The following is a 24,208-nucleotide window of genomic DNA, read 5'->3' on the forward strand; positions in this document are numbered from 1 at the left end:
AGTTATTTGATGGATATTGTATATTAGAAATGAGTGGATATTGTATATTAAAAAACAGAAAACTCCTAATCTCGCCGTCGCCCCGGACATTTAATAATACGTCATATCTGCACTGAACATGCTCCCGACACAATGCAACCTCTTGCTTCCATAAATACCTCGATATCTAGAAATAGTGCCTGTTCCGACCTCCTCGGGAACTGCACCAGTCGCAGTACAGCTCGGTCGAACCCTCTTGATGCGTGCGGCAGTACTTTGCCTTGCAAAACTTGCAGAAGCTGACCGTTCCCACTCGGCAATCTAGATTTGATACAACCCCGTTAGCAAACTAGAAGTAGAATAGATATAAATACACAAACACAATCTGGACAGTCACGCACCCTCGCAAGTCGGTCCGCAGTCGTAGCAATCCAGCCTCGCCTTCGACGCCTGCGGATCGCAGTTTGTGCACCATGACTTTTGGCACGTACTACACGTGCGCAACATCGAGCACCGCAGACACAGTCTCTGCGCCCCGTTCCCGCACTCGGCGCACTGCTTCGACGAATCCGCCGCCAAAAACCAGCCGACCGGCGCAGCTGGCCCGTCAGCAGGGCCGCTGCCGTCGGGAAGGAGGGGCATTAGAGGAAGTGGGGCCGCGTTGGCGGGATGCGCCTCGCACGAGACCAGGTCGGTTGCGAGGCCTGCCTCGCGCGCGATGACCTGGAATATAGGTGCCGTGACAGAGATAGAGTCGGTTGGAAAGGTCGGGCCGCCGAGCAGGGACAGGGATTTGATTGTGGGTCTGCGCGCGCACATCGGCGTGCAGCACTGCGGATGCTGGCCGTCGATGGGCGGCGGGAGGTAGTCGTCTTCCGCGGCAGCGGCGGCGGCGTAGTCAATCTCGGGGTCGTTGAAGCACTCGTAGGACTCGCTGTTGTTGTATTCATAATCCGTAGCCGGCGACGAGGCTAGCGAGGCAGCGGAGTGCGCTGATGATAGCGAGAACGACGCCGGAGAGGTCGAATAGCTAGTGCGGCCGGCGTGGTGCCGCGCAGCTGCAGCGGATTTTGAACGTGCTGCTTCTTGGGCGACAAGAGATGCCGCGCATACGGGCAAGGGGTTGATGTAGTACCGCTGGAGGATCTCGCAGAGCTGCTCGAGCGACCATCCGAATGACCTGCAGAGGCTGAGATGACGGAGCCGGAAATCGAGAAAGAGAGAGGTAAGCAGCTCGTCGTCGAGCGAGCAGTTGTCTAGAAACAGCACGCGCAGGCTCTGTGCGATATGGGGGAGAGAGAGGAATTTGGAGACGGTGTGGAACGAGCAGGATGAGAGGTCGATGTAGTGTATTGATCCCGGCTTGCGCAATAGCGCGCGGGAGGTACGGCACGTCGCGCTGAGAGCGAGAAGAGAGCGGAGGTCGAGGTAGGGCGTCAGCTCGCGGAGGACGAGGTCATTTGAGAGTACATCTAGGAGGGATGTTCGCGGGTGGTGCGGGTGTGCGGGCAGGACTGTCATAGTGTGGAGTGGTGGTGATGGATGGCGAGATGCGAGCGAAGCGGAGAAGAAGTTGTGCAGCCGAGGGAGAAGAAGCCCTGGAGAGCAGAAACAGAGCGCTACGGCGGTGAAAACAGAGCAGGTCTGGATACCAAACCAAGCAGAACCGGTCTAGAAGACAACTCCTTACTTCTATTATTATATTCCACGCTCGTCGGCGAAGAAGTTGCTGCCGCTGCGGGAAAAAAGTCGAGACCGGACCGGAGACAAAGAGAAGAGTTGCTGCGGCGCGGGCCTCGACCACTTCCTTTCTCTGCTCCTCGGAGTTTGGCGACTTCCTCAACGGGCCCTGGCTCAGCCATTCAGAGTTCGTCTGATTACCCGCCTCGCTCTTCACGGGCCTAGATTTGGCGTTCTTGAGGATTCGGCGCACGTCTGGTCGGACTTAGTGGAGAAGAAGGAGATGACCTGTCGTTTCTGGAGTGGTTGTGGATCTGTATTAGGTCGTCTGACGTCGCTGTGCCAGATGTCTATGTTCTTCAGCCCGCCCCCAGCACCCCAACTCTACTACCTTCTCTGCATCCTCCTCTTCTGTATATTTCATCCCGATTTGTAGCATACACTCTATTCTACACACACCTACAGCTGTGCAGTTGAAAAGCTAGAGCTCACGAGACTTTACCACCCTTGGCCGCTCATCGCGCGGCGCTTCACGTACCGACGTACTTGCCATCCCCTCCCACCCTCTACATCGCTCTATAACATTATGAGAAAAACTCCTCGTTTATTCAAATATATACAAACTCAGAGGCTGGCCTGCAGCGGCAATCACAACAGCAATGCCTAAAAATAAAAACAGCGACACGAGCCTCAGAAGGTATTGTTCCGGTCTTGACCAATATTCCGTTCAACGCCTTTGATCCACTTTACTATCCTCGCGCGTGTCAGTGCAGTCGAACCAGGTGAGCGGTACTCGCTCTTTGCGACATCAGAACCGCTTTTGTCGGTCGCGCTGCTCACAGTAACAGAAGTAGGTGACCCGGGGTATTCAACTTCCACCACTGCAGCATCACTCTTGTTGCAACTCGCAGCCTTCGCCGATCCTCGCTTCTGCAGCTCACAGGGTATAATCTCAGTAACAGACAGTCTCCTCTCCAAAAAATCGCCAAACTTCTCTCTCACGTACTCCTCAATACTCGTCTTCTCCCCGCAATCCTGCCAGACCGACATCTCCAGCTGACTCGGTTCCTGTCTCGCGGCCGCGTCTTCGTCGTCTTCCCACAGGACTATCTCGGGACACAAAATTACCTCCGCGCGTCGTCGCCATATGTAATTCCGGTCAACGGTGAAACTGACGTTCGCCATGTGCCCGTTCTTGTGTGGCGTGTAATGATGACGACTAGCCCTGTGCGCAACGCTCGTGGTTGTAAACGCATGACTGTGCGTAAAGTAGTCGCTATCAATCCTGTGGTTTCGCAAGATAAGTCCACGAACTGGTTCAAGCGCCGCAGATGGAGTCCATCCACCCTTGCCGTACTCGACTCCGCACAGGTAATGCATCGGGTTCTTGTGCTCGACAACCGCCATGCTGCGCAGTAAAGCCCCCGCGCAATGCTTGCGCATCAGCTCCAAAACCTCTTCTTTCGCATCCGCGGCCGCAGTAACCGGCCCACGCTTCTGATATCCGGCATAATTATTATAGCTCAGACTCGCTATCTCTGTGAGTTTGCTGCAGAAATACCACATATACTCGCCAAACGACCTGCTTCCACCTTCGAAGCGCAACGGAGCCGGCATCATGAATCCCGTGTACGACGAATATCGCGGTGCGTCAAGAGCAGGAGGTCTCGGGCACAGAGACCGGTTGTAGTAATCGTCTGGACTGATCCTGGAATGGACCCCGTCTTCGTCAAAGTACGCAAACAGAGATCTCCGCGCTATAGGGTCGTTCTGACAGAGATTGTACATGTAGGCTTCGTAGCTCATGCGAGGGTAGAACGAAGATCTCAACCGCTCGGTCCAAGCGGTATGCGTCTCAACCAGGTTCTTCACAAGCGCAAGGTACAGCTTGATGTACTCTGGACACTGCAGCTCTGACTCCTTCGACCGCATGAGAAGCTCGAGTGACTCTGGAGCAGCAGGGAGATGCTGAAAGGCGGCAGGAAGAGACGTGTTTGGAAGCGCGTTTAGAAGAACAGGACGACGACAGTGGCGACCGACTCGCGTGAGCGTGTTTGTAATCTGCTTCCCACGGAGCGGAAACAGCTCTCGAGGGTAATGATGCTGCTCGGCGCAGTGGACGTACGGAAGCAGACTGAAATCCGAAGAAGGCAGCATTTGCGGAAGCGTGAATACGGAGGGGGACACCTCACAATCGGGCGAGTCTACCGCCGACCTGCCATGCGACGACGAAGAAAACGAGCGGACGAGGGACACGAAGCGGTGGATATGGCGATGGCTGCGTTGGCGAAGCGAGCCGGATTGGTCAGAGTAGCTCTCGTTCTCGGTCTCTTTCTTTGATTTTCTTCGGAGGCTGGATGAGTTTTGCTGGCACGGTTTCTCCTCTTGTCGCGAAGTATTGCAGGTGCTGGAGCAATCATCTTGTTCTGTCTGCATTATGGCCTTGTATTACTGCCCACGAGCACTAACCGAAATGATCAACGTAATAAAAACAGCTTGCAAAGAATCAGAAAATATACAGTCAATTAAAAGAGAAGGAGACGGGTATATTCGCGTTTCGCATCGGGTGCAGGTTGCGGGTATCAAGTAAAGAGCTCACAGCCTATTCTCTTTTTATAACTGGCAATTTGCAAACGGGCCGGTTACTTCAAACCAGCGCTTTTCATTCTCTCGATTTCTTGTTTTCGACCCGCGTCTAATCTTGCTGTGTTTTCTGCTGTTTGGTCTGCTGTGTGCTTTATAGTTGAATATAGGACATAGTCGGTCGATTTATATATGGTATTAGTAGATGAGCAGAGTGGCAGAGTAAACTGTAAAACTCAGGAGGTTGGCGCTACGCATCATCAACCGATTCCATCCTGCTGCAGCATCAACTCGCCCTCGTCGACCGCCAATCCCCCCACCATGCCTCGATCAATAAACTTACGACAGCCACTATCTCTACTTTCCCTATGCCTGTTTAGCGTATTTCTAGTCCCCGTCTCTGCGGGCTCCGCGTTCTGCAAATGCACATGTTTCTCAAACTCGACGCTCGTGCGCATGCCCGACGACGCGCAGCCGGGATGCTCGGATTGCACGCGCAAGTTCTGCTTGGATTATAATCTGCCGATCTGCAAGGACGCGTCGGAGGATACGGACGTTAACGCGACATGCTATCGTATGTGCAGTACTCTTGTTTTAGCAGGCTGATGGCTCGTTTTAGCAGGCTGATGGGGGCTGCAGACAGACGCCCTGCTTTACTATGCTAACAATCTTTTTATGATGCAGAGCGCGACTCGGCAAAGGACGAGGCTGTTGTTATTTTGTTTATCATTGTTGCCGGTGGATTGATAGCAAGCGCATTGCTGAAGCGTGCAAAGGCTCGTTATTTTGATGTACGTGCTGCGACCAATCTGCTACTTCTTCTCTTCGAGGCTATTTGGCTGACATACTCTCGCTTTTGGATCTATAGCGCCGATAATATTCAGTCTTTTCGATACTCGAGACTTTTTCCGTGAAGCATGCTGTAGAATTTAACGAAATTTTAACGAGATTTACGACAACCAGGTTTCTCATCGTGCATTTTCTTGACCCGGGCACGCCTCCGAATCAGACCGTTTACGTCTGCTGTAATATAGTGAGATGCGATTGTCTACAAAGTCAATCAATTACAATATGAAAAATCTCGTCGGGAAGCAAATCGGGGGAGGTTTAAAGATGAGAGCTGGTGAACACATATATCTGCAGCCGGTCACAAAATGATCTGTGATAGAAATCACCTACATTCAGCCATTGGGCGCAATCTGGATAAAATGTACAATTAAGCAAAATCTAAAAGAATAAAAGAGTGAAAGAACAAGACTCGATATTTAAAGACTGTAGGGCGATGGAATAAATATTTGGATTGGTCTCGACTGATACATTAGGTAACTCTAAATAGGAAACTCCCCGCGTTCCGCTGTTTCTAGGGTGAACTGAACTCTTTCCCCTTCCTTTGCACCTGAGCAGCGATAAAGAGCGATAAAGCAAGGCACAGGACGCAGGTCGCACTTTAGTCTACAGTCTGCGTATTCACGTTGAGAAGTGTTTTCAGATAGCACAGCCTACAGAACAGAAAGATACCGCTTCGGTCTAGCAAAGAGATAGTGCATGATGAGTGGGCAGGACTCTGAAGTGAATCAGGACGACACCTCCGCGGGGACGATTAATCCCTCAGACTACGTGACAGAGGAACTGGACGACGTGACTATCCTCAGATTGACCCAGGAAATCAAAGATCATGAGGCATCAAAGGTACGTGAGGTTTGCGTCTGCTCGCGTGCGCTGCAGGCAGTATTGAGATAAAGTCGGGAGCTAACAGTGAATTGCCTAGACACCGCTTGTGGGAGAGTTGAAGCCGATCAGTGTTTTGCTTGACGAGTACGCTGATTCTACGTTTCGTGCAAAGATAAAGGTTTGTGGATGTGATTTGAGAGAAGGGAATATGCTGGTTTATATGCATGCTCACCGTTACGACTATTGTAGGCGCTCGGCGGAGGCAGCACAGGGTATCGACCTATTCGCGGAGACGGAAACTGTGCATGGAGAGGTAGGCACACGCGTTGCAATCACTTTGCTATAAAACAGATGCTAATGTTATCTTCTATGAAGCATTCGCGTTTCGGTTTTTCGAGTTTGCGCAGAGTTATGCACCAGATCAAATCGCCGAGCTAAAGTCGAGGATCATGTCGCTCACGAAGCTGCTCAACGAGGCCGGATATAACGAGAATGGCTACATTGACTTTGTCGAAGAGACCGAGAGCCTATTTGACAGGCTACCAGGTTTGACGACGGAGACGCTTGTGAGCGAGTTTAACAACATGGAAGTGTCGTCGGCGGTGATTGTGCACTTTCGACTGCTGGCGGCGGCGTACGTGAAGACACACGCGGAGGACTACATGCCGTTCATAGACGACGGGGAAGGGACGACGATAGAGGAGTACTGTAACCGCCAGATTGAGGCGTTTGCGGTGGAAGCCGATCACCTCGCGCTGAGCGCATTGGTGAACGCGGTCGGCGTGGCGGATCTGGGGGTGGTGTACATGGACCGCAGCGAGGGGGAGGACGCGGTGGTGCACACGTTTGAGCCGATGAGTGCGTCGGCGAAGGAGCGGATGAAGATCGACCTGCTGTACCGGCCGGGGCACTACGACATATTCTACAGGTAGAGACAGGCTGTCACCATTGTAAATAGCGGAAATTGATGGATTGAGTCTGAAAGGAGCAGGTGATAAACAGAGCAGAGATTTAATAGTCGGAGGAGAGATGGAAGTGCAGAGAAAGGCAAATGGAAGGTAAATAGAAGATCAGACCAGAGAAAGAGATTGTGAACTGGATCTCGATGGATGTACGTCAGATTCGGCAGCCGTTGTTGTTGTTGTTGTTTATGGTTTTTGGGTACGCCGAGGCAGAAACTGGGACGGTAAACAAAACAAAGGTGAGGAGGTTAAGGAGCCTGCGGGATAGCAGACCTGCGGCAGAAAGAGCCAGCGGCAGCCCTACAGCACGTGATAAGAAAGTAAACTGCGTAGACGATTGGGTTTACAATTTGCACCGGAAGCAGCCTAGCGCGGGTGATGACGCACGGCGTCAGTGTACGAATGGCGAGGAGCCGTGATGTCACCGTGCATCATTGACCCTGGCTCATCCCGCGGTTGTCACAGCAACGGCTCTGTGTCGGGCACAGAGCGGCTCCTGCACGTAGCTGGGATGGTGAAGAAGTGGAGGAGAGTAGTAGTAAGATGATGTGGACTATACAAAAATATAATACAACAAAAACACACAGCTCTGAGAGAAAGGGAGCCGGCTCAGAGCAGAGAAGCCGGCTTTGGGGGTGGTGAACAAAGAGCGGCGCAGGCGAAAGAGTCGTCGAATGTAGATCTCAAAACCAAAGTCTTGTTTTGGCCCATTTAAACACTGACACTCGCTTCTCTTCTTCCTCTTCTCTTCCCTACCTCTGTCTCCCTCCTTCTATACCCTTCACCATGGCCATCCCCCGGTTCCTCGTCACCTTCTTCCCGTTCATCCTCACAGCGGGGTACGTTATCTAATCTACTTCCGGTCGTAGAAAAAAAACCGCCCTCATCACAAGTCACAAGCCCATGCTAACCTCTCTTGCAGTGCCACCCTCTGCCTGCTCCTCATCCTCCTCGCAGGCACCAAGGAGCACAACCCGCTCAACCGTGTCTTCTACATGGAGACCGACACCTCCAGCATCTCCGGCGCCCCTGACACCACCCGGTGGACTCTTTGGAACATCTGCGGTGTCTCTGGCGGCGTCTCTGTCGACTGCGGAAGCAACAAGCCTGCCTATGCCTTCGAGCCCGCAAAGAACTTCGGCACCAGCTCCGACATCCCCTACGACTTCATCAACCACAGAAAAACGTACTACTACCTCTCGCGCTTCTCCTACGCTTTCTACTTTATCGCTACCGGCTTCACTGGCTTCGGCTTCATCACCGGCGTTGTATGTCTACCCATCTTCTTTAGTTCCTTGTGCCAAGATGCTAATCTAATTACTCCAGCTCGGTCTTTGCTCTCGCCTCGGTGCCGCTCTTACCTCGTTCTGGCTTTTCCTCGGTCTTCTGACCTCGATCGTCGCTGCTGCCCTCTCAACCGCCCTCTTCGTCAAGGCCCGCAACACCTTCAACGATGACGGTATGGAGTCGCACATGGGCGTCAAGCTCTTTGCCTTTGCCTGGACTGCGGTCGCCTGCAACTTCATCTCCTCGATCGGCTTCATGCTTGCGTGCTGCTCCGGCCGCAAGAAGAACCGTGGCCTCGGCGATCTCTCTGACGAGCCCGTTCCCATGAACGAGAAGCCTCGCCGCGGATTCTTCAGAAGAACGCCCAAGGAGAGCTACCCTGAGGACGCTGTCGATCACGAGAGCCAGGAGCCGGTCATGCACCAGACTTCGACCACCAACGGAAACATGTACTCGACCAGCGTTCCATCTGAGAACGTTGCCAACGATCACACCGTCCCTGAGGAGTCTAGCTATGTCTTTAGCGACCGTCACCACGAGTCCTACAGATAAGCCATCGGTCGTGTGAATTCTCTTTGCTAGTGCTTTTTGGCTTTGGATATTTTTAGCTACGGGGGTTGATACGATAATATTGCAGGCGACGGGTGCTGACAGGAAAAATAGCGCAAAGAAAATCTGAGAAAAACAGACTGCCGGGCAGGTTGCGATAAATCTCTCAAGTATGTTTTGTAAGATGAATAATCTTTGATGTTTTTTTCGATCTCCCTTCGATGTGGGCTTAATTTTGAAATTTATCTGAAATTTGGGATTTTTATTTCTTTGAATGTTGTTTATTAGCAGCTGTGTGATTGTTACCTTGTAATGTGCTTTGATCGATCGTTGATTTGTCATTATTTATTTCTCCTCTTGTGTTTTGTACATTTTTGATATCTCTTTGAACTTCTTTTGGACATATTTGTTAATGCGACGAGATCACTGATCCCTTGATTTTTTGGGGGAGCGGTGTGAGATATACACAAATGATGATTATGGTCTTGATCTGCTGCTGCTGCGAATAATAGTCAGCCAGCCAACGAGAAATGGTGCAGTTAAGCCAGAATAAGGCAGCTAATGGAAATTGCCTCAGATTTGATGCATTGAATGCAGCTATCGAATCCTTGAGATTTCTATCACCGATGTTGTGAACCAGACGAGCAGACGTCATAATTAGATAAGGACTTCTTAATAATCAGTGACATAAGCATAGTCAGCTGACCTCGGCGCAGGCAGAGATCCGACGGCGCAGTCAGCAGGCAAACAAGGTTTCTCTGTTCGACCACGTTCTGTCTTCCCGTCGAATTTTATAAAAGCTGCTCATCTTTCGACCTTCTTCCGCCTCTGCTCCATCCACATCTACTTCTACTACTCCCACACCACACCACATCAACATCATCAAACATGCCTCGCTCATCTTCCCGTCGCTCGGCGCCTGCTCCTCAGCGCAGACAGGCCTCGACCCACGCCGCCCCGCCTGCCGTGCACCAGGCTCCTCCTCCTCCTGCCCCTCACTACCCGCCTCCCCAGCAGCCCTCGCTCTTCGGCCAGGTACGCAAACTACTTTTGAATTTAGTAACACAGCAAGAACATCAAGACTAACATTGTGGCATAGATGGCTTCCACCGCTGCCGGTGTCGCTGTCGGATCTGCCGCCGGCCACGCCATCACCGGTGCGCTCGGCGGAATCTTTGGCGGCGGCTCGTCGTCCGCCCCCGCCGAGTCTCCCGCTGCGCCGGTCCCCGCGCAGCAGCAGTACGCCAGCCAGTCGACCTACGACCAGCAGAACGGCGCGCGCTCGTGCGAGGTTGACGCGCGTAACTTCACAAAGTGCCTGGACGAGAACCAGGGAAATATGCAGATCTGCGAGTGGTACTTGCAGCAGCTGAAGGCGTGCCAGGAGTTTAGCAAGGGGCTGTAAGTGGTAGAGACAAAGCTTGCGCGAGGTTTTCATTTTTATTGGTTTTTTTTATTGGATCTTTGGGTGGAGATGTCAGGGATTTGTTTGGGATTGAATGAATGATTTCATTTGAAGAGGTCAGTGTGCGCTCCTTAGTCTATGCAGTTCATGCGGATCAAGCGGGTAGTGCACATATGCCTCTTCTTTTTGAGAATAGTTCATTCTGATTCTCTGGATAGATTGACATCTCTTGTGTAAAGAACTCCAATCTCTCTTTGTACATAACTAAAATCTATTTGCATAAGTTGAAGAAATACACTCGGCCTCATATTTTTATCGTATCTCTACTGTCCATTCCTGTAGCTATATCTGTAGCACTCGAAGAATGACAGAAGTCTACTTCTACGTAATAATCAGCCTTCAGTTAAGCTACTTGAACGATCTCCATACATTCAACGTAGATAAACATTACATCTGCTCTCTTGCTGACGCTTCCGTCTCGGAGTTAGCAATCGAATACTGTCACCACTCCCGATGCTCCGGCAAGCCGCCCAGCAACGACATCAAAGTCATCATCGCCAGCAACCTCACTAGCAACTAGGTCTGTACTCGAGTATTCCTGCAGTCTCCGGGGAAGGGTCCAGTATTAGTAATTGCAATTCGGCGCAGTCTCATCGTCGCTGCTGAACGCGGACTGTTGAAAGACGAGGGGTTTGTATGCTTCTTGTACACTTACGCGTTGATCGTTGCGCGTTGCGAGGCAGGTACACCGATCGCGAGGGATAAGAAGACCAGGGATGCAGAAGTCTGCGGTATGAACGAGGGTACATATGCAGAGGTATTGTTGGATAGCTAGGCGTGAGAGTATAGCTTTGGTTGGACGAATCGTTCAGCGCAGATCAATGACGCCGCCTACACCAGGTGCTGGACGCCAGCAGTCGAGCTTGAGTATGTTTACCAGCGGCGGTCGGAAGAGGGTGCTAAAAGATGTGGAGAAAGAGACGACTACGACTACGACTACGACTACGACGGCATTGCGTGAGCGACATGAGGCGTTAGACGCCGGTGCGGAGACGGGGGACGGTGAGGGACCAGCAAAGAAGCATAAAGCGAGCGAGAAAGTCGTGGATCTGGTCGAGGAGCGCGAAGTGAGTGTTGTGCATCGACACGAGGACGGAATGGATAAAACAACGGAGATTGAGTGGGTGACGCACAAGTCGTCGGTGTTGTTTGGGTCGTATGCGTACTCTAGACCACAGCTGAGTGGGAGATCTACAGTGGGCGCGGGGGAGGGAGAGAAAAAGAAGATTGCGATTGCAGGGTTTGATCTCGACGGAACGATTATTACGACGCAGTCCGGGTTTGCGTTTGCGCGGAATGAGAAAGACTGGAAATTTTTGTTTGGAGAAAAGAAAACTGTGGACAAGTTCAAGAAGTTCATTGGGGACTCTTCGGCATCGCAAAACAGGTTGATTGTGATCTTCTCGAATCAGAACGGGATCGCGCTGAATCCAAAGAAAGTGAAAGCAGATCAAACAAAGACCCGGCTATGGCAGTTCAAGACAAAGCTCGCAAAGCTTTCCAGTATACTGGCCAGAGACCAGGTGCTGCCGTTCTACGTCGTCGCCGCAACAAACAAGGACGACTTCCGCAAGCCGCAGACGGGCATGTGGGAGCTCGTGAAGGAAGCGCATGAGCGACACTTGGCCGGCGCGGATGGAAACCAGCAGCAGACTACGATCGAGCTCGACAAGGAGGATTCATACTTTGTCGGCGACGCAGCGGGAAGGAAGGGAGATCATTCGGCGGTGGACAAGGAGTTTGCGCAGAATCTGGGAGTTAGGTTCTATACACCGGAGGAATACTTTGACGATGCCTCCGATTGATAGATTGTATTTCTATTATATTCGCTTGACCGGGCCGAGGGATGGCACAGGCCATTCCTTCATTTCGCTTTTTCTCTCTCTTTGATCGGCGGTTCTTGAAAATTTTTTAGAAAAAAGGGCAGGATGATGGTGGTGTGTTGCTGTATATGGCAAGCTTATCTGGTGAAGTTTTTTTTTCTTTGCAAATTTTTTTCATGCAGAGTGGAGAGGAGTGGGACTGAGTGGAGAAGTTGCTGTAAACAGTAATACCAGAGCACAGAACACCAGGAGATAATATCAGACGACGGAAAACAGAGCGACGAAAGAGATCGGGCAGGAGCAGGAGGGTATAGAACAAGGGCAGAAGGGTGAAGAGAGCGCGAGAAGAGAAGGGTAAGAATGACATCAGCGCAGGGAAGAGAGAATCAGGGGCCGCTGGCTTGAAGCCACGACTACGTCAAAGCGGTGTTGTGGCGGTCGCGGTGGAATGAAGCGAGAGCTGATGAAGCAGCACTTGAGGATGAGCAGTCTGCTGAACTACTTGATCCCTCGATGATACCTCATCTGGCGATGTTCTTCTTCTGCATCTCCTGCTCCAACAGCATCTCTTATCGACGATGCTCTCGAATCGGGCTGATTGAGTTCTGAGCGCAAACCGAATTTGGGTTTTCTGATGTTCGGGCGCGGACCAGGCACACGGACTTTTTTTATTTTGCTTTTCTCTTAGCGCTCGCGACTCACCCGCGACTTCTTTTTATTCTCCTCCTCCTCCTCCTCCTCCTTCTTCCCCGTCACAACAACAACAACACCAGCAGCACGCCATGGCCTCTCCTCCTCCCTCCCAGCCCTCCTCCTCCGCTGCAGCCTCCCGTCTCCGTCGCGGATCGCTCTCCCAAAGCATCCGCTTCGCAGGCGGCGTAAACTCGCTCGATCGCTTCGCTTCCTCCTACACCCGCGCCCAGTCCTTCCTCGTCCTCGATGCACCGCTCGCACTCACCCCCCAGCCCGCTCCTCTCAGCTACTCCGGCGCCGGCTCTCTCCGCCAATCTGCCCGCGAGTCCATCCCTCTTCTCTTCCGCCAGCGCGCCCAGCAGCCCGACGACGACGGCGATGACGACGACTCAAACGCGCCGCACTCGCAGACGGCCGAAGCCGACGACAGCGCATTCGTTGAAGATGCAATCGACTACTCGGACGACGAAGACACCCTCTTTCCTCTCAATCCCGACGACTCCACTTCTAGACTTACTCCCATCCTCTCCGGCACTTCTCTGCCTTCCCATCACGCCCCTCCGTCGCAGCAATCCACCCTAAAGCAGGCTCCCAAGCCTGACGACCTTATCGGCGGCGGCCAGCGCGTCCTTGTCGACCAGTCCAAGGGCAGAGTCCTCGTCGTTCCCGGCCGCTCGACCGCCCCGCAGACCGTCTTCAACTCCGTCAACGTCCTCATCGGAATCGGCCTGCTCTCTCTTCCCCTCGCCATCTCCTACGCCGGATGGCTCATCGGCCTCGTCTTCATGTGCATCGCCGCCTCCGTCACACTCTACACCGCCAAAGTCCTCGCGCGCTGCCTCGATACCGATCCCACTCTCGTCACATACGCAGACATCGCCTACGCTGCCTTTGGTGCTCGCGCTCGTCTATTGACTTCTCTGCTCTTCTCGCTCGAGCTACTTGGATCCTGCATTGCCTTGGTCGTCCTCTTTGCCGATTCGATCTACTCTCTTCTTCCTGACGTTCTCTCCAAAACCGAACTCAAGATCCTCGCCTTCTTCCTTCTCACTCCTCTCTCTTTTCTCCCTCTTTCCGTCCTCTCCTTCAGCAGCATCCTCGGTATCCTCTCCACTTTCTCCATCCTTGTCATCGTCTTCATCGATGGGCTCATCAAGACCGAGCAACCTGGCACTCTTTGGCACCCGATGTCCTCCAACATCCTCCCCTCAAACTGGAAAGCCGTCCCTCTTTCGCTCGGCCTCCTCATGGCGCCCTGGTGCGGTCACTCTGTCTTCCCCAACGTCTACCGCGACATGCGCCATCCCTACAAATTCAAACGCTGCCTCAATCTCTCCTACATGTTTACATTCTTTGTCGACATGGCCATGGGTGTCATCGGCCTCCTCATGTTTGGCGACGACTACGTGACTGAGGAAATCACAAACACAATCATCGAGACAAAGGGTTTCCCTCGCGGCCTCAGCATCGCAATCATCGTCTTCATCGCCTTCATTCCCCTCTCCAAGACGCCCCTCAACGCGCGCCCCATCATTACCACGATCGAGGTCCTGCTCGGCGTCAGCGACTGCCCTGCCCCTCTAGATCTCCAACCCGACGGCCCCCAAGACGGCGAAGGTGATCTTGCGTTTGAACGCATCTACGACAGCGTAGCTCGCAACCCGCTCTCGCGCCTCTACCGCAAGCTCAAATCGCCCGCGTTCGCCCGCGCCGCCATCATCATCTCCGTCAACTTCGTCATCACCCTCATCGCCATCGTCTTCCCGGCCTTTGACCGCATCATGGCCCTCGTCGGCTCCGCGCTCGGCTTCACAATCTGCATCGTCCTCCCGCTCGCGTTCTACCTCAAGATCTTCGGCCCCGGCAGCGCCCGCCACAAAAACAACAACTACATCTCCCCCGGCGGACAGGCGCATATGGGCCGCTCCATGCATACAATCAGTAAACCTGAGATGGCGTTTGATATTTTCGCAATCGTCACCGGCATCGTCTTGGCGGTTTTGGGCGGCGTCTGGGCGTTATTGCCCGATGAGCTTATTTTTGGGTGATCCACAATCCACTTCTTGAGTTTTTTTTCTCTTTGTCGTTTACAGTTTTTGGTTGGACTACATACTACATGTTTGGTTACATCTACGTTCGTTCTATTTCTTTTTTTATAATATTTTTGGTTCTGGGTGCTTTGCTTTGCTTTTTTGCTCATCATATCGGGTTTTGATTTGGTCCAAATACATGTCTTCATTATACTGTTATTGTCTGATTTCTCTTTGTCCTGCGACTTGCTCATGCTTCTATTTTTGCTTCTGCGTATAACTACATCTACATCAAGAGGCAATCAGCCTCTTCATCCACTTTTTATATCAGGAATACTCACATTTACATACACATTTTACTTCACGAATCAATCATAATCAAGCTACAAAACAATCATCCCATGCAAATCTAAAAACTTTCATAATCTAATGCCCAAAAACCTTTTTCTCCAAAGGCCGCGCCACAAGATATCCCGCCAACGAAAACCCAAACGCCAGTTCGAACCCCAGATCCGCGCTCGTCCGCGCCGCGACCGGACCGGTCCACCATACCTGATACATGCCGACGACGACGCCCGCCACGCCGCATGCGAACGCGAATAGGGCTGCCCAGCCTGGAGGGATGTTTCCTTCTAGCTGGAGACGGTGGACTGCGTGCTGCTCTTGGGTGACTGCTGTGTCGTCGGGGGCGTGGAGGAGGAGGGGAGGAAGTAAGATTGCGTCGTAGGACGATTTTCGAAAGATAAAGTGCTCTGAGAGCGAGATTGCTTCGTAGATACTGAGCCAGTATCCAATCAGGTTCATAAAATTCTCCATATACTCCTCAAAGTTATAGTACGCGCCCATCGCGAGCCCAAAGAACGCACAGATGCCCAAAAACGTCCAGAGCACGCGCGGGATGATGGCAAAGTACTTGCTGATCGCCTGCACCGAGAACGCGATCGAGTAGATATTCGCGCAGCTGACGGCGATAGTCGAGAGCGCGACGAGCACGATGCAGAACTGGCCGAATCCGTGGAGCGAGTTTGTGACCATGACGCCGTAGAGAAGGCCGCCGATCCCGCCGTCTGCGTAGGCGGTCGCGAGTCGGGGGGTGGTTTGCGCGGCCGCCATTAAAGCGGTGCCGAGGATGCCGGTGAAGATCAGCGGGATGGAGATCGCGAAGAAGATGGATAGGAAAAGTTTGCGGCTGCTGGATGTCGCGGGGAGGTAGACTGTGTGGTCGGCAGCGTAGGTGGCCCAGCCTGTGCTGGAGCCGAAGATCGTCGCGCCGAAGGAGAGGACGTTGCCAGCTTCGAGCTTGCCGCTTGAGAGAGATCCGGGAGCAAACGTGTGAGACTTTGCCAAGCACGCAATTATCTAGAAAAGAGTCAGCTTCTCCTTCTATAATTCCAGGGTGACCACAGATCAGAGAACCTACCACCAGGAACACAGCAAAAGTAGGCACCCACGCCCACCGCTCGTAAAAGTGAACGACCTTATACCCAAACAAAGTCAAGATCGCGGTCCCGCACGCGACGACAAACATGCCCGCCCACGCCGGCATCGCGCCGCCATTAACAGAATGCAACAGCGACGCGGCCACGATCGTGTTGAGCGCGCTCCAGCCTACGCAGCCGATCGCGTTAAGCACCGCAAAGAACCGCGAGACGAGATGGTCGCCGAACCAGATCTGGCCGAGGATCATTTGCCGAAGTCCGAATTTTGGACCGAAGGTCGAGTAGAATGCAACGGGGAGGGTGCCGAGAAAGGTGAAGAAGATGATTGTGAGCGTCGAGTCCCAGAACGTGAGACTGAAGGCCGAGATGCCCAGGCTCCCGATCGAGACCGCAGGCAGGACCATGTTGACCGCCCACCAGAAGAAAGCGGGCGAGTACACCGAGCTCGCCGTGCGTTCGTCTTCCGGGACACGTTCGATGCCGCGGACTTCCATGTTGCAGTGCAGCGCGGCGCGTTGGAACCAGCGAAAGAAAGTTGATCGCTCGGCGATGTCTTTCTCGTGAAGGAGCTCTGAGGAGTTTGAGTGGGAGCTCAGGGACTCTGTTCTGTAGTTTGATTTTGCGGCCATGGTCGTGGTAGCACCGAGCTCGATGTCATGGGGTTCAGCCATTGTGGATTGAATGAATATGAATCGCCTCAGGCTGATTATGACAATCGAGTTGTAGGAAGACGGTAGCTAGCGTGAGTAATAAGTCGCACGCATACACGACTATATATGGACCAAACAGCAGAGCACGATAGAAGCAAACACGCAGGACGCAATCAAAGACCGGACAAGAGACGCCCGACGAGGTGCAAACCAGACGATAGCAAAGAAAGTTTTGCTAGAATGCGAGTAAATTGCAGTGAGCGCACGTGTGGGGAAGCAAGAGGACGAGATCCGATTAGACCATGGTCTTGTCTGCGTTGTTATTCTGTAGATCTGAGAGTTAATTTGAATCCGCGAGTCATGTACAATGCATCTCTTTCTGTGTATCTGACTTGCCAAAATCGTGCAGATCTGGTGGGGAAAATAATCTGGGGAGAAGAGGTGGAAGGTGGAAGCCCCAGGGACGAGTTTGCAGAAAAAATATTTTGGGCGGGAGCCGAGGACGAGGCCCATGCGCCGTCGCCCGTCGCGCGCTGAACGTGGCTTCGGCTACTGACTCATCATCCCCAATTCTCTGTTCTCGAATCCTTTCCTGGCCTGCGACGAGGTCCGGGTGACGGGTTTCGGGTATGAATTCGGAATGCAGAGACTTGTAGATCAGCGTAGGCTTTTGCTTCGAACCCGTTGCGAAAGACTGTAGGTCTTTTTAGGTCATTCAGCTCTATATCGCTCAGTGAACACAGCAACTTGATTCAAAGCCGTATCGAGCTAGAGCAAATATCTAGCCCAGACCTCGTCATGGAAATCATGCCCGGATCATACATAACCTGCCCTTCCCCTCCAGACTCCCGATGATAACCACCCCTCGCGCGCTTCCCCGACCTCCTAGCTGTCCGTGTATCCAGCAAAATTCCCTGCATATTGATATAATACGGACTCTAGGCCGAGAGCATCAACGCCTGTTGACAATTGACAGCCAGTATCATCATCGTCTTGAGAAGAAATACGACGCCTCGCGATGGTGGCGCCTTCTCCAAGCCACCTCCCCCACCACCCCGCCTGTGCTCTTCGGGAGCGTCGAGGGCGTCAAACTAGGCACGTGCCTGGTGTAGGTGGATGACTAATGGGTTATGACATCGTAGCTGCGTTGCAGGGAAAAGATATCTAGTGCACTTTTGTGAAGTACGTATTGTACAATAAAAACATTTTTTTTGTTTACTTTCTGCTTTTATATAAAGAGTAATTGCTCGTGGTGATGGTGTCATAAGTATATGGTCTGCTGCTGTGGAGCGGTGGAGCAGCAATAAAGGCAACAAACCTTCCAAAGACAATTGCGCAGAGAGCAACAGCCTGATAACCGCATTGTTGCCAACCCACCATTTCAGGCCACCGCAGCACCCACTCCGCAGACAGCCGGACTTCTATTTCGTTCCGCTCTTTTTGTATTTATTTTCCAGCAGACAACGAACGGTTAGAGTTACGATGAGCGTGAGTGAGGACTCGAGCAAGAGGCAATTCAATTGCGCAATCGCTTGCGCTCGATTGCGTGCCCGGTCACTGTAGCCACACTTAGCCTCACACCTCACGGCACCCAAGAAAGCAAAGAATAGAAAATGAACACTGTATTTCAAATGATGTACTGTACTGCTGAGCAATTACTCTGTCTTCTCCTGTAGACGCCCTGGTTCGTCTACAGACGTCTACAGACGAGTCTGCGCTAGATGATCTACGTCTAGTCATAGCCAACCGGCAATGACTCCTTGGTACCTGCGCAGCGCCATCGCGCACTCTGACTCTGTCTCATGGTATTTAGGTTATCTGAACACACTCAGATGAGACTTAATCTGGTTTAAACCTTTTGCCGCTGTGCTGTGCTCTATCGCTGTTACTCGTCTTTCGGAGGAGTGCGCATCAGCCACGCCTGGGATTCTTCTCAGTGTTCGGCGGTATTACACTCAACGCCTTTTTTCTCTTCAGTTCGGCCGTCGAGTTCTCCGATGAAAGTACTGAGAGGTTCAGGATGATCTTGTTCGGATTGTCTCTCTTACTGGATCATAGGGCATTTGCGATGCAGATAGCGGGCTCTATCGTTCCTGGCGACTGCTCAACCAACAACATAGCACCAACCGGACAAATACCCCAGTCTTTTAGATCTTAAAGCGACATCGCAGAACAAAGACTCTCGAGTCTTAAACTTTCCCGACCCCGTTCCGCTCCGTCCCTGCCCCGCCTCAATGCGCTCGGAGCTTTGTTCCTCACCTACACTCTCTTGCCTGAGCCCGCCTGTCATTTCTCGCTTGGCACGCTCATTTTCTGGTCTTTATTCAGTCTCGCTATCGATGGCGTAATTATGGCATTTGATGTGGTGTTTTTTTCTTTTCATAGCAGACCTTGGTGGACCCATCCTGCGGTTTTCCATTGCTATATGAAGAGCGCGCGTCCGCCACATCTGACTACTAGTCATCCTTGTCATTCCCCATCTCCTTCTTGTGGCATACACTTAATTGATAAGGACAGAAATGGCTGAGTCAGACAAGACTTCTATCAGCTCCCTAGACAAGCAGGCCAAGGATGTCGTGATCTCCGAGAAATACGGCAGCGAGACCTCGTCCACCACAGACAATGAGAGCGTCTACGGCGGCTTGGCCGCAAAGCTCAATATCCCCGCCGACTGGCCTCCGCTCGCGACCCACGCTCCCAAGCAGTACTTCTTCTGGAGCAGGCGAAAAGCGAGCGACCCGGACCTCGACGCAGTGGCCACGCAGCCCTCGGTCTTTGACGATCCGGAAAAGGCGCCGCTGCACCAGCCGATTCCAGAGTACGAGAGTCTTCACCGGGTTGATCCGAAAGCGCGGTGGACGTGGCGCGAGGAGCGGGCGATTGTTCGCAAGGTCGACTTTCGGATTATGCTGTGGTGCGCTATCATGTTCATGGCGTTGCAGTTGGATCGCGGCAATATCTCGCAGGCGGTGTCGGATAATATGCTCGAGGACCTTGGGTTCAATACCAATGGTTTGTTAAATTTTAGCTTTTTTTAGCCTGATCTATGTAACTGACTTGAATATGCTAGTCTACAACAACGGAAATGTTATATTCAAGGTGTGCTTCTTGATCTGCGAGGTTCCTTCTCAGTTAGTGAGTAAGAAACTCGGTCCCGACGTTTGGATTCCGATCCAGGTGAGTCCCAGTAGTCATTTGTAAATCTTCATGAGCAAGTTACTAACCCCATGCAGATGATTTCGTGGAGTATTGTCGCTCTTTCTCAATACTGGATTAAAGACGAGGCCGGATTCTACATCACCCGAGGTCTATTGGGTGCCTGGGAAGGCGGCTTTATCGCCGACATCTGCCTGTACCTGTCCTACTTCTACACCTCGATCGAGCTCCCCGTTCGTCTCGCGTACTTCTGGTGCGCCCTGACAGTCTCGCAGATCGTCGCCGCGTTCCTCGCCTTTGGCATCCTGCACATGCGCGGCGTCAACGGCGTCGAGGGCTGGCGCTGGATGTTCCTGATCGAAGGATGCCTGACCGTCTGTGTCGGCATTGTCTCGTTTGTCCTGATGCCGCCGTCGCCTACCAAGACCGCGTCCTGGTTCCGCGGTAAGAACGGCTGGTTTACCGAGCGCGAGGAGACAATCATCGTCAACCGCGTCCTTCGCGACGACCCGTCAAAGGGAGACATGCACAACCGCCAGGCGCTCGACTGGTCGATGCTGAAAAAGTCTTTGCTTGACTACGACCTCTGGCCGATTTATATCATCGGCTTGGTGTTTGACATGACAACTTCCACAGTGGACACGTACCTCACGCTCACCCTGCGCTCGATCGGATTCGACACCTTCCAGACAAACCTCATGGTCCTACCCAAACAGTTCCTCCACCTCTTCACCTTACTCGGCGTCACCTACCTCTCGCAAGTGACCGACCAACGCAGCTTAATGGGCCTCGGCGCCCAGATCTGGGCCCTCATCTTCCTCATCCCGCTCCGGACATTCACCTCCTCCACCGGCCGCTGGACAAAATACGTCATCACGACCCTCCTCCTCAGCTCGCCCTACACGCACGCAATCCAAGTCGGCTGGACGTCGCGCAACTCCAACTCTGTCCGCACGCGCACGCTCTCGGCCGCGATGTACAACATGTTTGTCCAGCTCAGCGGCATCATCTCGTCCTACATCTACCGCGACGACGACAAGCCGCTGTATAACCGCGGCAACACGAGCTTGATCGGGATCGCGGTCATGAACATGGCTGTGTTTGTGCTCGTCAAGGCGTACTACGTGCACCGGAACCGGCAGCGCGAGCGCGTGTGGAGTGCGATGAGCTTTGAGGAGAGGGAGGAGTATTTGAGGACTACGAAGGATACCGGTAATAAGCGACTAGATTTCAGATTTGCGCATTAGACGCGTATGACTTAAAAGTTAGTGTGTTTGGAAGAATAAATAATCATTACCACAACATCAAGAAATGAACAACTAAAGCGAGGAATTATGTATCCGGGAAGTCTGAAGATTTTATATACATTCACTTGACAGTAAATACAAAGTGGAAATGAATTGATGGCTATGCACATAAATTGAAAATGACAATCTAAAATAGTAACTAAGCCACACGGTAAAGCCGCTAGACATCCATCCTTCAAATAACAAGAAAGAAAAGAAGAAGTCAAGAAAAAAGAGGCAATTTTCGCAATTCATGCATAGAGGGCATATACAATTCCAACATTCACACACCACACCACACCACACCACATCACTAACGCACAGAGAAAATAAAAAGTAAAAGTGCAGATGCACGTCTGATAATATACATTTCCTTTCAAGACAAAAAAAAAAATCATAGGATTCTATACAAAGCTAAATAAGAAGCGCGGGAATATAGGCATACACAATCTGTTTTACATCTCCTAAAGTTTCAAGCGCCCTTCCAAAAAGACTAAATACCACCACCACACTGCACACAACGAAAACAAGAAAATTCGATAAACGCAAATAGAGTAAACAAAGAAAGCGACGTCAGAGATCACGCGCCAGAGCTACCGTACTTGAGCGCCCATTCTTCGAAAGCTTGGAGTCCTTCTTTGGACACACTGGGTCGGATGGTCTTCAAGCTCGCCTCGAAATCGGCGACCGTGACCGGGCGGATCTGGTCTCGAGGAGTCGAGAGTAAGGCTTCGCCTAGTGATCGTAGAGGTCCCATGGCCGCGTCTTTCGCCAAGGCAGTGATATCGGAACCAGAGAAGCCTGTGAAATAAGGTGGGTTAGTTATCTGCTGCAGCGGGATGATCTTCAACGAAACAAAATAAAAATACACACCATCAGTCATAGTAACCAATCTATCTACATCCTCTTCCGACAACCCATGGACCTGATACTCCAACAACGTCTGCAGATGCTTCTTCCTCGTCTCCCGCTCCGGCAGCGGGATATACTGTCGCCGCACGAACCGTCGCCGCGCAGCCTCGTCAATCGCCCACGGCAAATTCGTCGCCGCAAGCACCAACACCCGCTGCGCGTTGTCGTCCTGATGGTCGCGGCCGGCGGCCGCGTGCGCGAGATCACTCCACTTCACCAAAAACTCGGTCTTGATCCGGCGGGAGGCTTCGTGCTCGCCTGTGTCGCTTCGGCTCGATAACAACGAATCGATCTCGTCAACAAAGATAATCGACGGCGCGAGCGCTCGCGCAAGCGCGAACAGCGCCTTCACGAGCTTCTCACTTTCTCCAAGGTACTTGGAAGTCAAAGACGAGGCCGAAATCGAGAAGAATGTACTCTGTGACTCGGTAGCTACTGCTCTCGCAAGCATAGTCTTACCGGTTCCAGGCGGTCCAAATAAAAGCATTCCGCGAGCGGGCTCTCGTAATCCTTTGAACAAGTCAGGACGCAAGAACGGGTAGACTACCGTTTCTTTCAAACTAGTCTTTGCCTGCTCCAATCCAGCAATATCATCCCAGTGCACCTCGTCACCTTTAACCACAATCTCATTCAAGATCTGTCGCGCCGCGTTCTCCTCCACTCCAACAATGCTCTTCAAAGCCTCGTTGACTCTGTTGTTCCATTCCTGGTGCTCGGGATCCGGCGAGTCGGGCAAGAGCGGCGGCAGATGCCCATCGGGATTCGTCGTCGTAGTCGTGCTCGTCGCAGGCACCAACGTCGGCTGCTCGGTAGCCTTTTGAGGCGTCGGAGCGTGGATCGGAGGCTTGGCCTTTGCGGCCGACGCTCGCGTGGGAGACATCAAGCGGCGCGTACTAGAAGGAGGCGTGAGCCCATACGGCTGATGCGAGCGTTTCTCTTTCGAACCGTCTTTCTGGCCACTGGACTGAGACGTCATCGAGTTTGCTCCACCATTAGCTCGCGTCCGGGTAGCAGCCTGGGTCTTCCTCTGGCCAGCGGTCATAGGCGAGGCACGTCCAGCAGAAGCCTTGGCGGTGACTCCGTTCGGCTTCGAGCTATGCGGATGGAAGGGAAACGTCGACGGCGGGAGCGACAGCGACTCGGCAGGAGCTGCCTGAGCAGTGGTAGGCGCAGGCGTCGAGTTTGCGGTGGAGCTGGTGGCAGCCTTTGCTTCTGGGGCGACAGGTGGCTGCTCTTCCTCCTTTTTCTCATCGGCCGAGACAACAACTGGAGGCACCGCGCGCTCCTCTGTAGTTTCCTCAGGCTTTGACTCCGAGGCAGATGCTACAGGAGCAGCGGGCTCTGCAGGAGGCGCAGGAGGCACAGGAGGCGCAGAAGCAGGTGCAGAAGGCGTAGATGGCTTACTATCAGCATAGTTGAACGGTGGAGGAACAGGATACTTTGGCGATGCCAAAGGTGATTGAATATTCGTCGAGCTTGATGACTGCGCTGTATATTGGGGAGGTCTCGGAGGAGGCGCAGGAGGAGGTGGCGGCGACATTGATGGTGGAGGCTCGGTGCCGAATTGGAATGGCAGACCATTTGAAGCAGTCGAATCGGACTTGATAGGCTGCGCGGGGAATCCAGGAACTGGCTTGCGAATCACCGATGACGCACGCACGGGCTGTGGAGGTACCGCCGGTGTACGTGGGCCGAAAGGATGCGAGCGAGACGAGAAGTTGTTGTTGTTTCCGGCAACGACGGGCGACCATGTAGACGACTCCGACGATGCGTATATAGCATCAGCAGACGGACTCTGCGATTGCTGCTGCTGTGCCAATTTTTTGTCAGATCTGGGAGGCACAGGAGGAGCCGACACCGGAAAGCTCGTCATAACAGATCCAATGAACGACTCGGAGGGTTTCAGTTTCAGCAACCCCTCGTTTCTATTAGAGTCTAGTGATTCCTGCGGCACAGAAACAGGTGATGGCGAGCGAGAGTCGCGCACTTTTGGCGCGGACAGCGAGCCGTTCGCAGGTCTCCTTGGTTCAGGATGCAGGATAT

The 24,208-nt window shown here is 52.7% G+C and overlaps 12 protein-coding genes across 12 annotated transcripts; 8 read left to right on the forward strand and 4 right to left on the reverse strand.

The window, feature by feature from the left end:
* Nucleotides 1-41: 41 nt before the first annotated feature.
* On the reverse strand, nucleotides 42-1,731 carry BZA70DRAFT_273239 (uncharacterized protein). The gene is made up of 2 exons (XM_064911806.1): nucleotides 381-1,731; nucleotides 42-300 (listed from the first exon to the last, which is right to left on the reverse strand). Exons 1-2 carry the CDS (start codon nucleotides 1,498-1,500, stop codon nucleotides 167-169), a joined length of 1,254 nt encoding a protein of 417 aa, XP_064771282.1. The 5' UTR covers nucleotides 1,501-1,731; the 3' UTR covers nucleotides 42-166.
* Nucleotides 1,732-2,349: 618 nt separating this feature from the next.
* On the reverse strand, nucleotides 2,350-4,095 carry BZA70DRAFT_287564 (uncharacterized protein; the record flags this gene model as incomplete). Its single annotated transcript, XM_064913963.1, has 1 exon — nucleotides 2,350-4,095. The coding sequence occupies one exon, from the start codon at nucleotides 4,093-4,095 to the stop codon at nucleotides 2,350-2,352; it is 1,746 nt and encodes a 581-aa protein (XP_064771283.1).
* A 409-nt stretch (nucleotides 4,096-4,504) lies between these two features.
* BZA70DRAFT_273243 (uncharacterized protein) lies at nucleotides 4,505-5,521 on the forward strand. Its single transcript, XM_064911807.1, has 3 exons — nucleotides 4,505-4,816; nucleotides 4,927-5,033; nucleotides 5,111-5,521. Exons 1-3 carry the CDS (start codon nucleotides 4,564-4,566, stop codon nucleotides 5,117-5,119), a joined length of 369 nt encoding a protein of 122 aa, XP_064771284.1. The 5' UTR covers nucleotides 4,505-4,563; the 3' UTR covers nucleotides 5,120-5,521.
* A 26-nt stretch (nucleotides 5,522-5,547) lies between these two features.
* Nucleotides 5,548-6,932, forward strand: BZA70DRAFT_41512 (peptidase C65 Otubain-domain-containing protein). The gene is made up of 4 exons (XM_064915099.1): nucleotides 5,548-5,931; nucleotides 6,011-6,091; nucleotides 6,163-6,226; nucleotides 6,289-6,932. The coding sequence occupies exons 1-4, from the start codon at nucleotides 5,788-5,790 to the stop codon at nucleotides 6,843-6,845; spliced, it is 846 nt and encodes a 281-aa protein (XP_064771285.1). The 5' UTR covers nucleotides 5,548-5,787; the 3' UTR covers nucleotides 6,846-6,932.
* On the forward strand, nucleotides 6,932-7,453 carry BZA70DRAFT_41642 (uncharacterized protein). Its single transcript, XM_064915102.1, has one exon. The coding sequence runs from the start codon at nucleotides 7,019-7,021 to the stop codon at nucleotides 7,292-7,294; it is 276 nt and encodes a 91-aa protein (XP_064771286.1). The 5' UTR covers nucleotides 6,932-7,018; the 3' UTR covers nucleotides 7,295-7,453.
* A 208-nt stretch (nucleotides 7,454-7,661) lies between these two features.
* Nucleotides 7,662-8,714, forward strand: BZA70DRAFT_265550 (SUR7/PalI family-domain-containing protein; the record flags this gene model as incomplete). The annotated part of the gene is made up of 3 exons (XM_064910970.1): nucleotides 7,662-7,714; nucleotides 7,798-8,143; nucleotides 8,202-8,714. The coding sequence occupies 3 exons, from the start codon at nucleotides 7,662-7,664 to the stop codon at nucleotides 8,712-8,714; spliced, it is 912 nt and encodes a 303-aa protein (XP_064771287.1).
* An 885-nt stretch (nucleotides 8,715-9,599) lies between these two features.
* BZA70DRAFT_287568 (uncharacterized protein) lies at nucleotides 9,600-10,116 on the forward strand (the record flags this gene model as incomplete). Its single annotated transcript, XM_064913964.1, has 2 exons — nucleotides 9,600-9,746; nucleotides 9,811-10,116. The coding sequence occupies 2 exons, from the start codon at nucleotides 9,600-9,602 to the stop codon at nucleotides 10,114-10,116; spliced, it is 453 nt and encodes a 150-aa protein (XP_064771288.1).
* Nucleotides 10,117-10,640: 524 nt separating this feature from the next.
* Nucleotides 10,641-12,393, forward strand: BZA70DRAFT_41843 (polynucleotide kinase 3 phosphatase-domain-containing protein). Its single transcript, XM_064915103.1, has 3 exons — nucleotides 10,641-10,933; nucleotides 11,017-12,328; nucleotides 12,353-12,393. Exon 2 carries the CDS (start codon nucleotides 11,046-11,048, stop codon nucleotides 11,979-11,981), a length of 936 nt encoding a protein of 311 aa, XP_064771289.1. The 5' UTR covers nucleotides 10,641-10,933; nucleotides 11,017-11,045; the 3' UTR covers nucleotides 11,982-12,328; nucleotides 12,353-12,393.
* On the forward strand, nucleotides 12,382-14,936 carry BZA70DRAFT_41518 (transporter). The gene has a single exon (XM_064915100.1). The coding sequence runs from the start codon at nucleotides 12,782-12,784 to the stop codon at nucleotides 14,738-14,740; it is 1,959 nt and encodes a 652-aa protein (XP_064771290.1). The 5' UTR covers nucleotides 12,382-12,781; the 3' UTR covers nucleotides 14,741-14,936.
* Nucleotides 14,937-14,944: 8 nt separating this feature from the next.
* BZA70DRAFT_41636 (permease for cytosine/purines, uracil, thiamine, allantoin-domain-containing protein) lies at nucleotides 14,945-17,280 on the reverse strand. The gene is made up of 3 exons (XM_064915101.1): nucleotides 17,204-17,280; nucleotides 16,143-17,136; nucleotides 14,945-16,081 (listed from the first exon to the last, which is right to left on the reverse strand). Exons 2-3 carry the CDS (start codon nucleotides 16,830-16,832, stop codon nucleotides 15,149-15,151), a joined length of 1,623 nt encoding a protein of 540 aa, XP_064771291.1. The 5' UTR covers nucleotides 16,833-17,136; nucleotides 17,204-17,280; the 3' UTR covers nucleotides 14,945-15,148.
* Nucleotides 17,281-19,330: 2,050 nt separating this feature from the next.
* On the forward strand, nucleotides 19,331-21,214 carry BZA70DRAFT_234766 (major facilitator superfamily domain-containing protein; the record flags this gene model as incomplete). Its single annotated transcript, XM_064910312.1, has 3 exons — nucleotides 19,331-19,823; nucleotides 19,882-19,988; nucleotides 20,045-21,214. 3 exons carry the CDS (start codon nucleotides 19,331-19,333, stop codon nucleotides 21,212-21,214), a joined length of 1,770 nt encoding a protein of 589 aa, XP_064771292.1.
* Nucleotides 21,215-21,833: 619 nt separating this feature from the next.
* Nucleotides 21,834-22,802, reverse strand: BZA70DRAFT_227216 (P-loop containing nucleoside triphosphate hydrolase protein; the record flags this gene model as incomplete). Its single annotated transcript, XM_064910222.1, has 2 exons — nucleotides 21,834-22,054; nucleotides 22,127-22,802. Coding segments are annotated over 2 exons (897 nt in total), but the record flags the coding sequence as incomplete, so codon positions are not given.
* Nucleotides 22,803-24,208: the final 1,406 nt, after the last annotated feature.

This window comes from Myxozyma melibiosi, assembly GCF_037950935.1.
Source record: "Myxozyma melibiosi strain Phaff 52-87 chromosome Unknown BZA70scaffold_1, whole genome shotgun sequence".
NCBI lineage: Eukaryota > Fungi > Ascomycota > Lipomycetes > Lipomycetales > Lipomycetaceae > Myxozyma > Myxozyma melibiosi.

Bases quoted from the DNA above. Each gene is read 5' to 3' on its own strand.
- BZA70DRAFT_41518 (XM_064915100.1), top strand. From the start codon at position 12,782: ATGGCCTCTCCTCCTCCCTCCCAGCCCTCCTCCTCCGCTGCAGCCTCC.
- BZA70DRAFT_41642 (XM_064915102.1), top strand. From the start codon at position 7,019: ATGGATGTACGTCAGATTCGGCAGCCGTTGTTGTTGTTGTTGTTTATG.
- BZA70DRAFT_41843 (XM_064915103.1), top strand. From the start codon at position 11,046: ATGTTTACCAGCGGCGGTCGGAAGAGGGTGCTAAAAGATGTGGAGAAA.
- BZA70DRAFT_273243 (XM_064911807.1), top strand. From the start codon at position 4,564: ATGCCTCGATCAATAAACTTACGACAGCCACTATCTCTACTTTCCCTA. The intron at 4,817-4,926 runs GTATGTGCAGTA...TTTATGATGCAG, and splicing joins CGTTAACGCGACATGCTATC to AGCGCGACTCGGCAAAGGAC.
- BZA70DRAFT_41512 (XM_064915099.1), top strand. From the start codon at position 5,788: ATGATGAGTGGGCAGGACTCTGAAGTGAATCAGGACGACACCTCCGCG. The intron at 5,932-6,010 runs GTACGTGAGGTT...TGAATTGCCTAG, and splicing joins AAGATCATGAGGCATCAAAG to ACACCGCTTGTGGGAGAGTT. The intron at 6,227-6,288 runs GTAGGCACACGC...TCTTCTATGAAG, and splicing joins CGGAAACTGTGCATGGAGAG to CATTCGCGTTTCGGTTTTTC.
- BZA70DRAFT_273239 (XM_064911806.1), bottom strand. From the start codon at position 1,500: ATGACAGTCCTGCCCGCACACCCGCACCACCCGCGAACATCCCTCCTA. The intron at 301-380 runs GTGCGTGACTGT...TATCAAATCTAG, and splicing joins CTGCGGACCGACTTGCGAGG to ATTGCCGAGTGGGAACGGTC.
- BZA70DRAFT_41636 (XM_064915101.1), bottom strand. From the start codon at position 16,832: ATGGCTGAACCCCATGACATCGAGCTCGGTGCTACCACGACCATGGCC. The intron at 16,082-16,142 runs GTAGGTTCTCTG...ACTCTTTTCTAG, and splicing joins CTTTTGCTGTGTTCCTGGTG to ATAATTGCGTGCTTGGCAAA.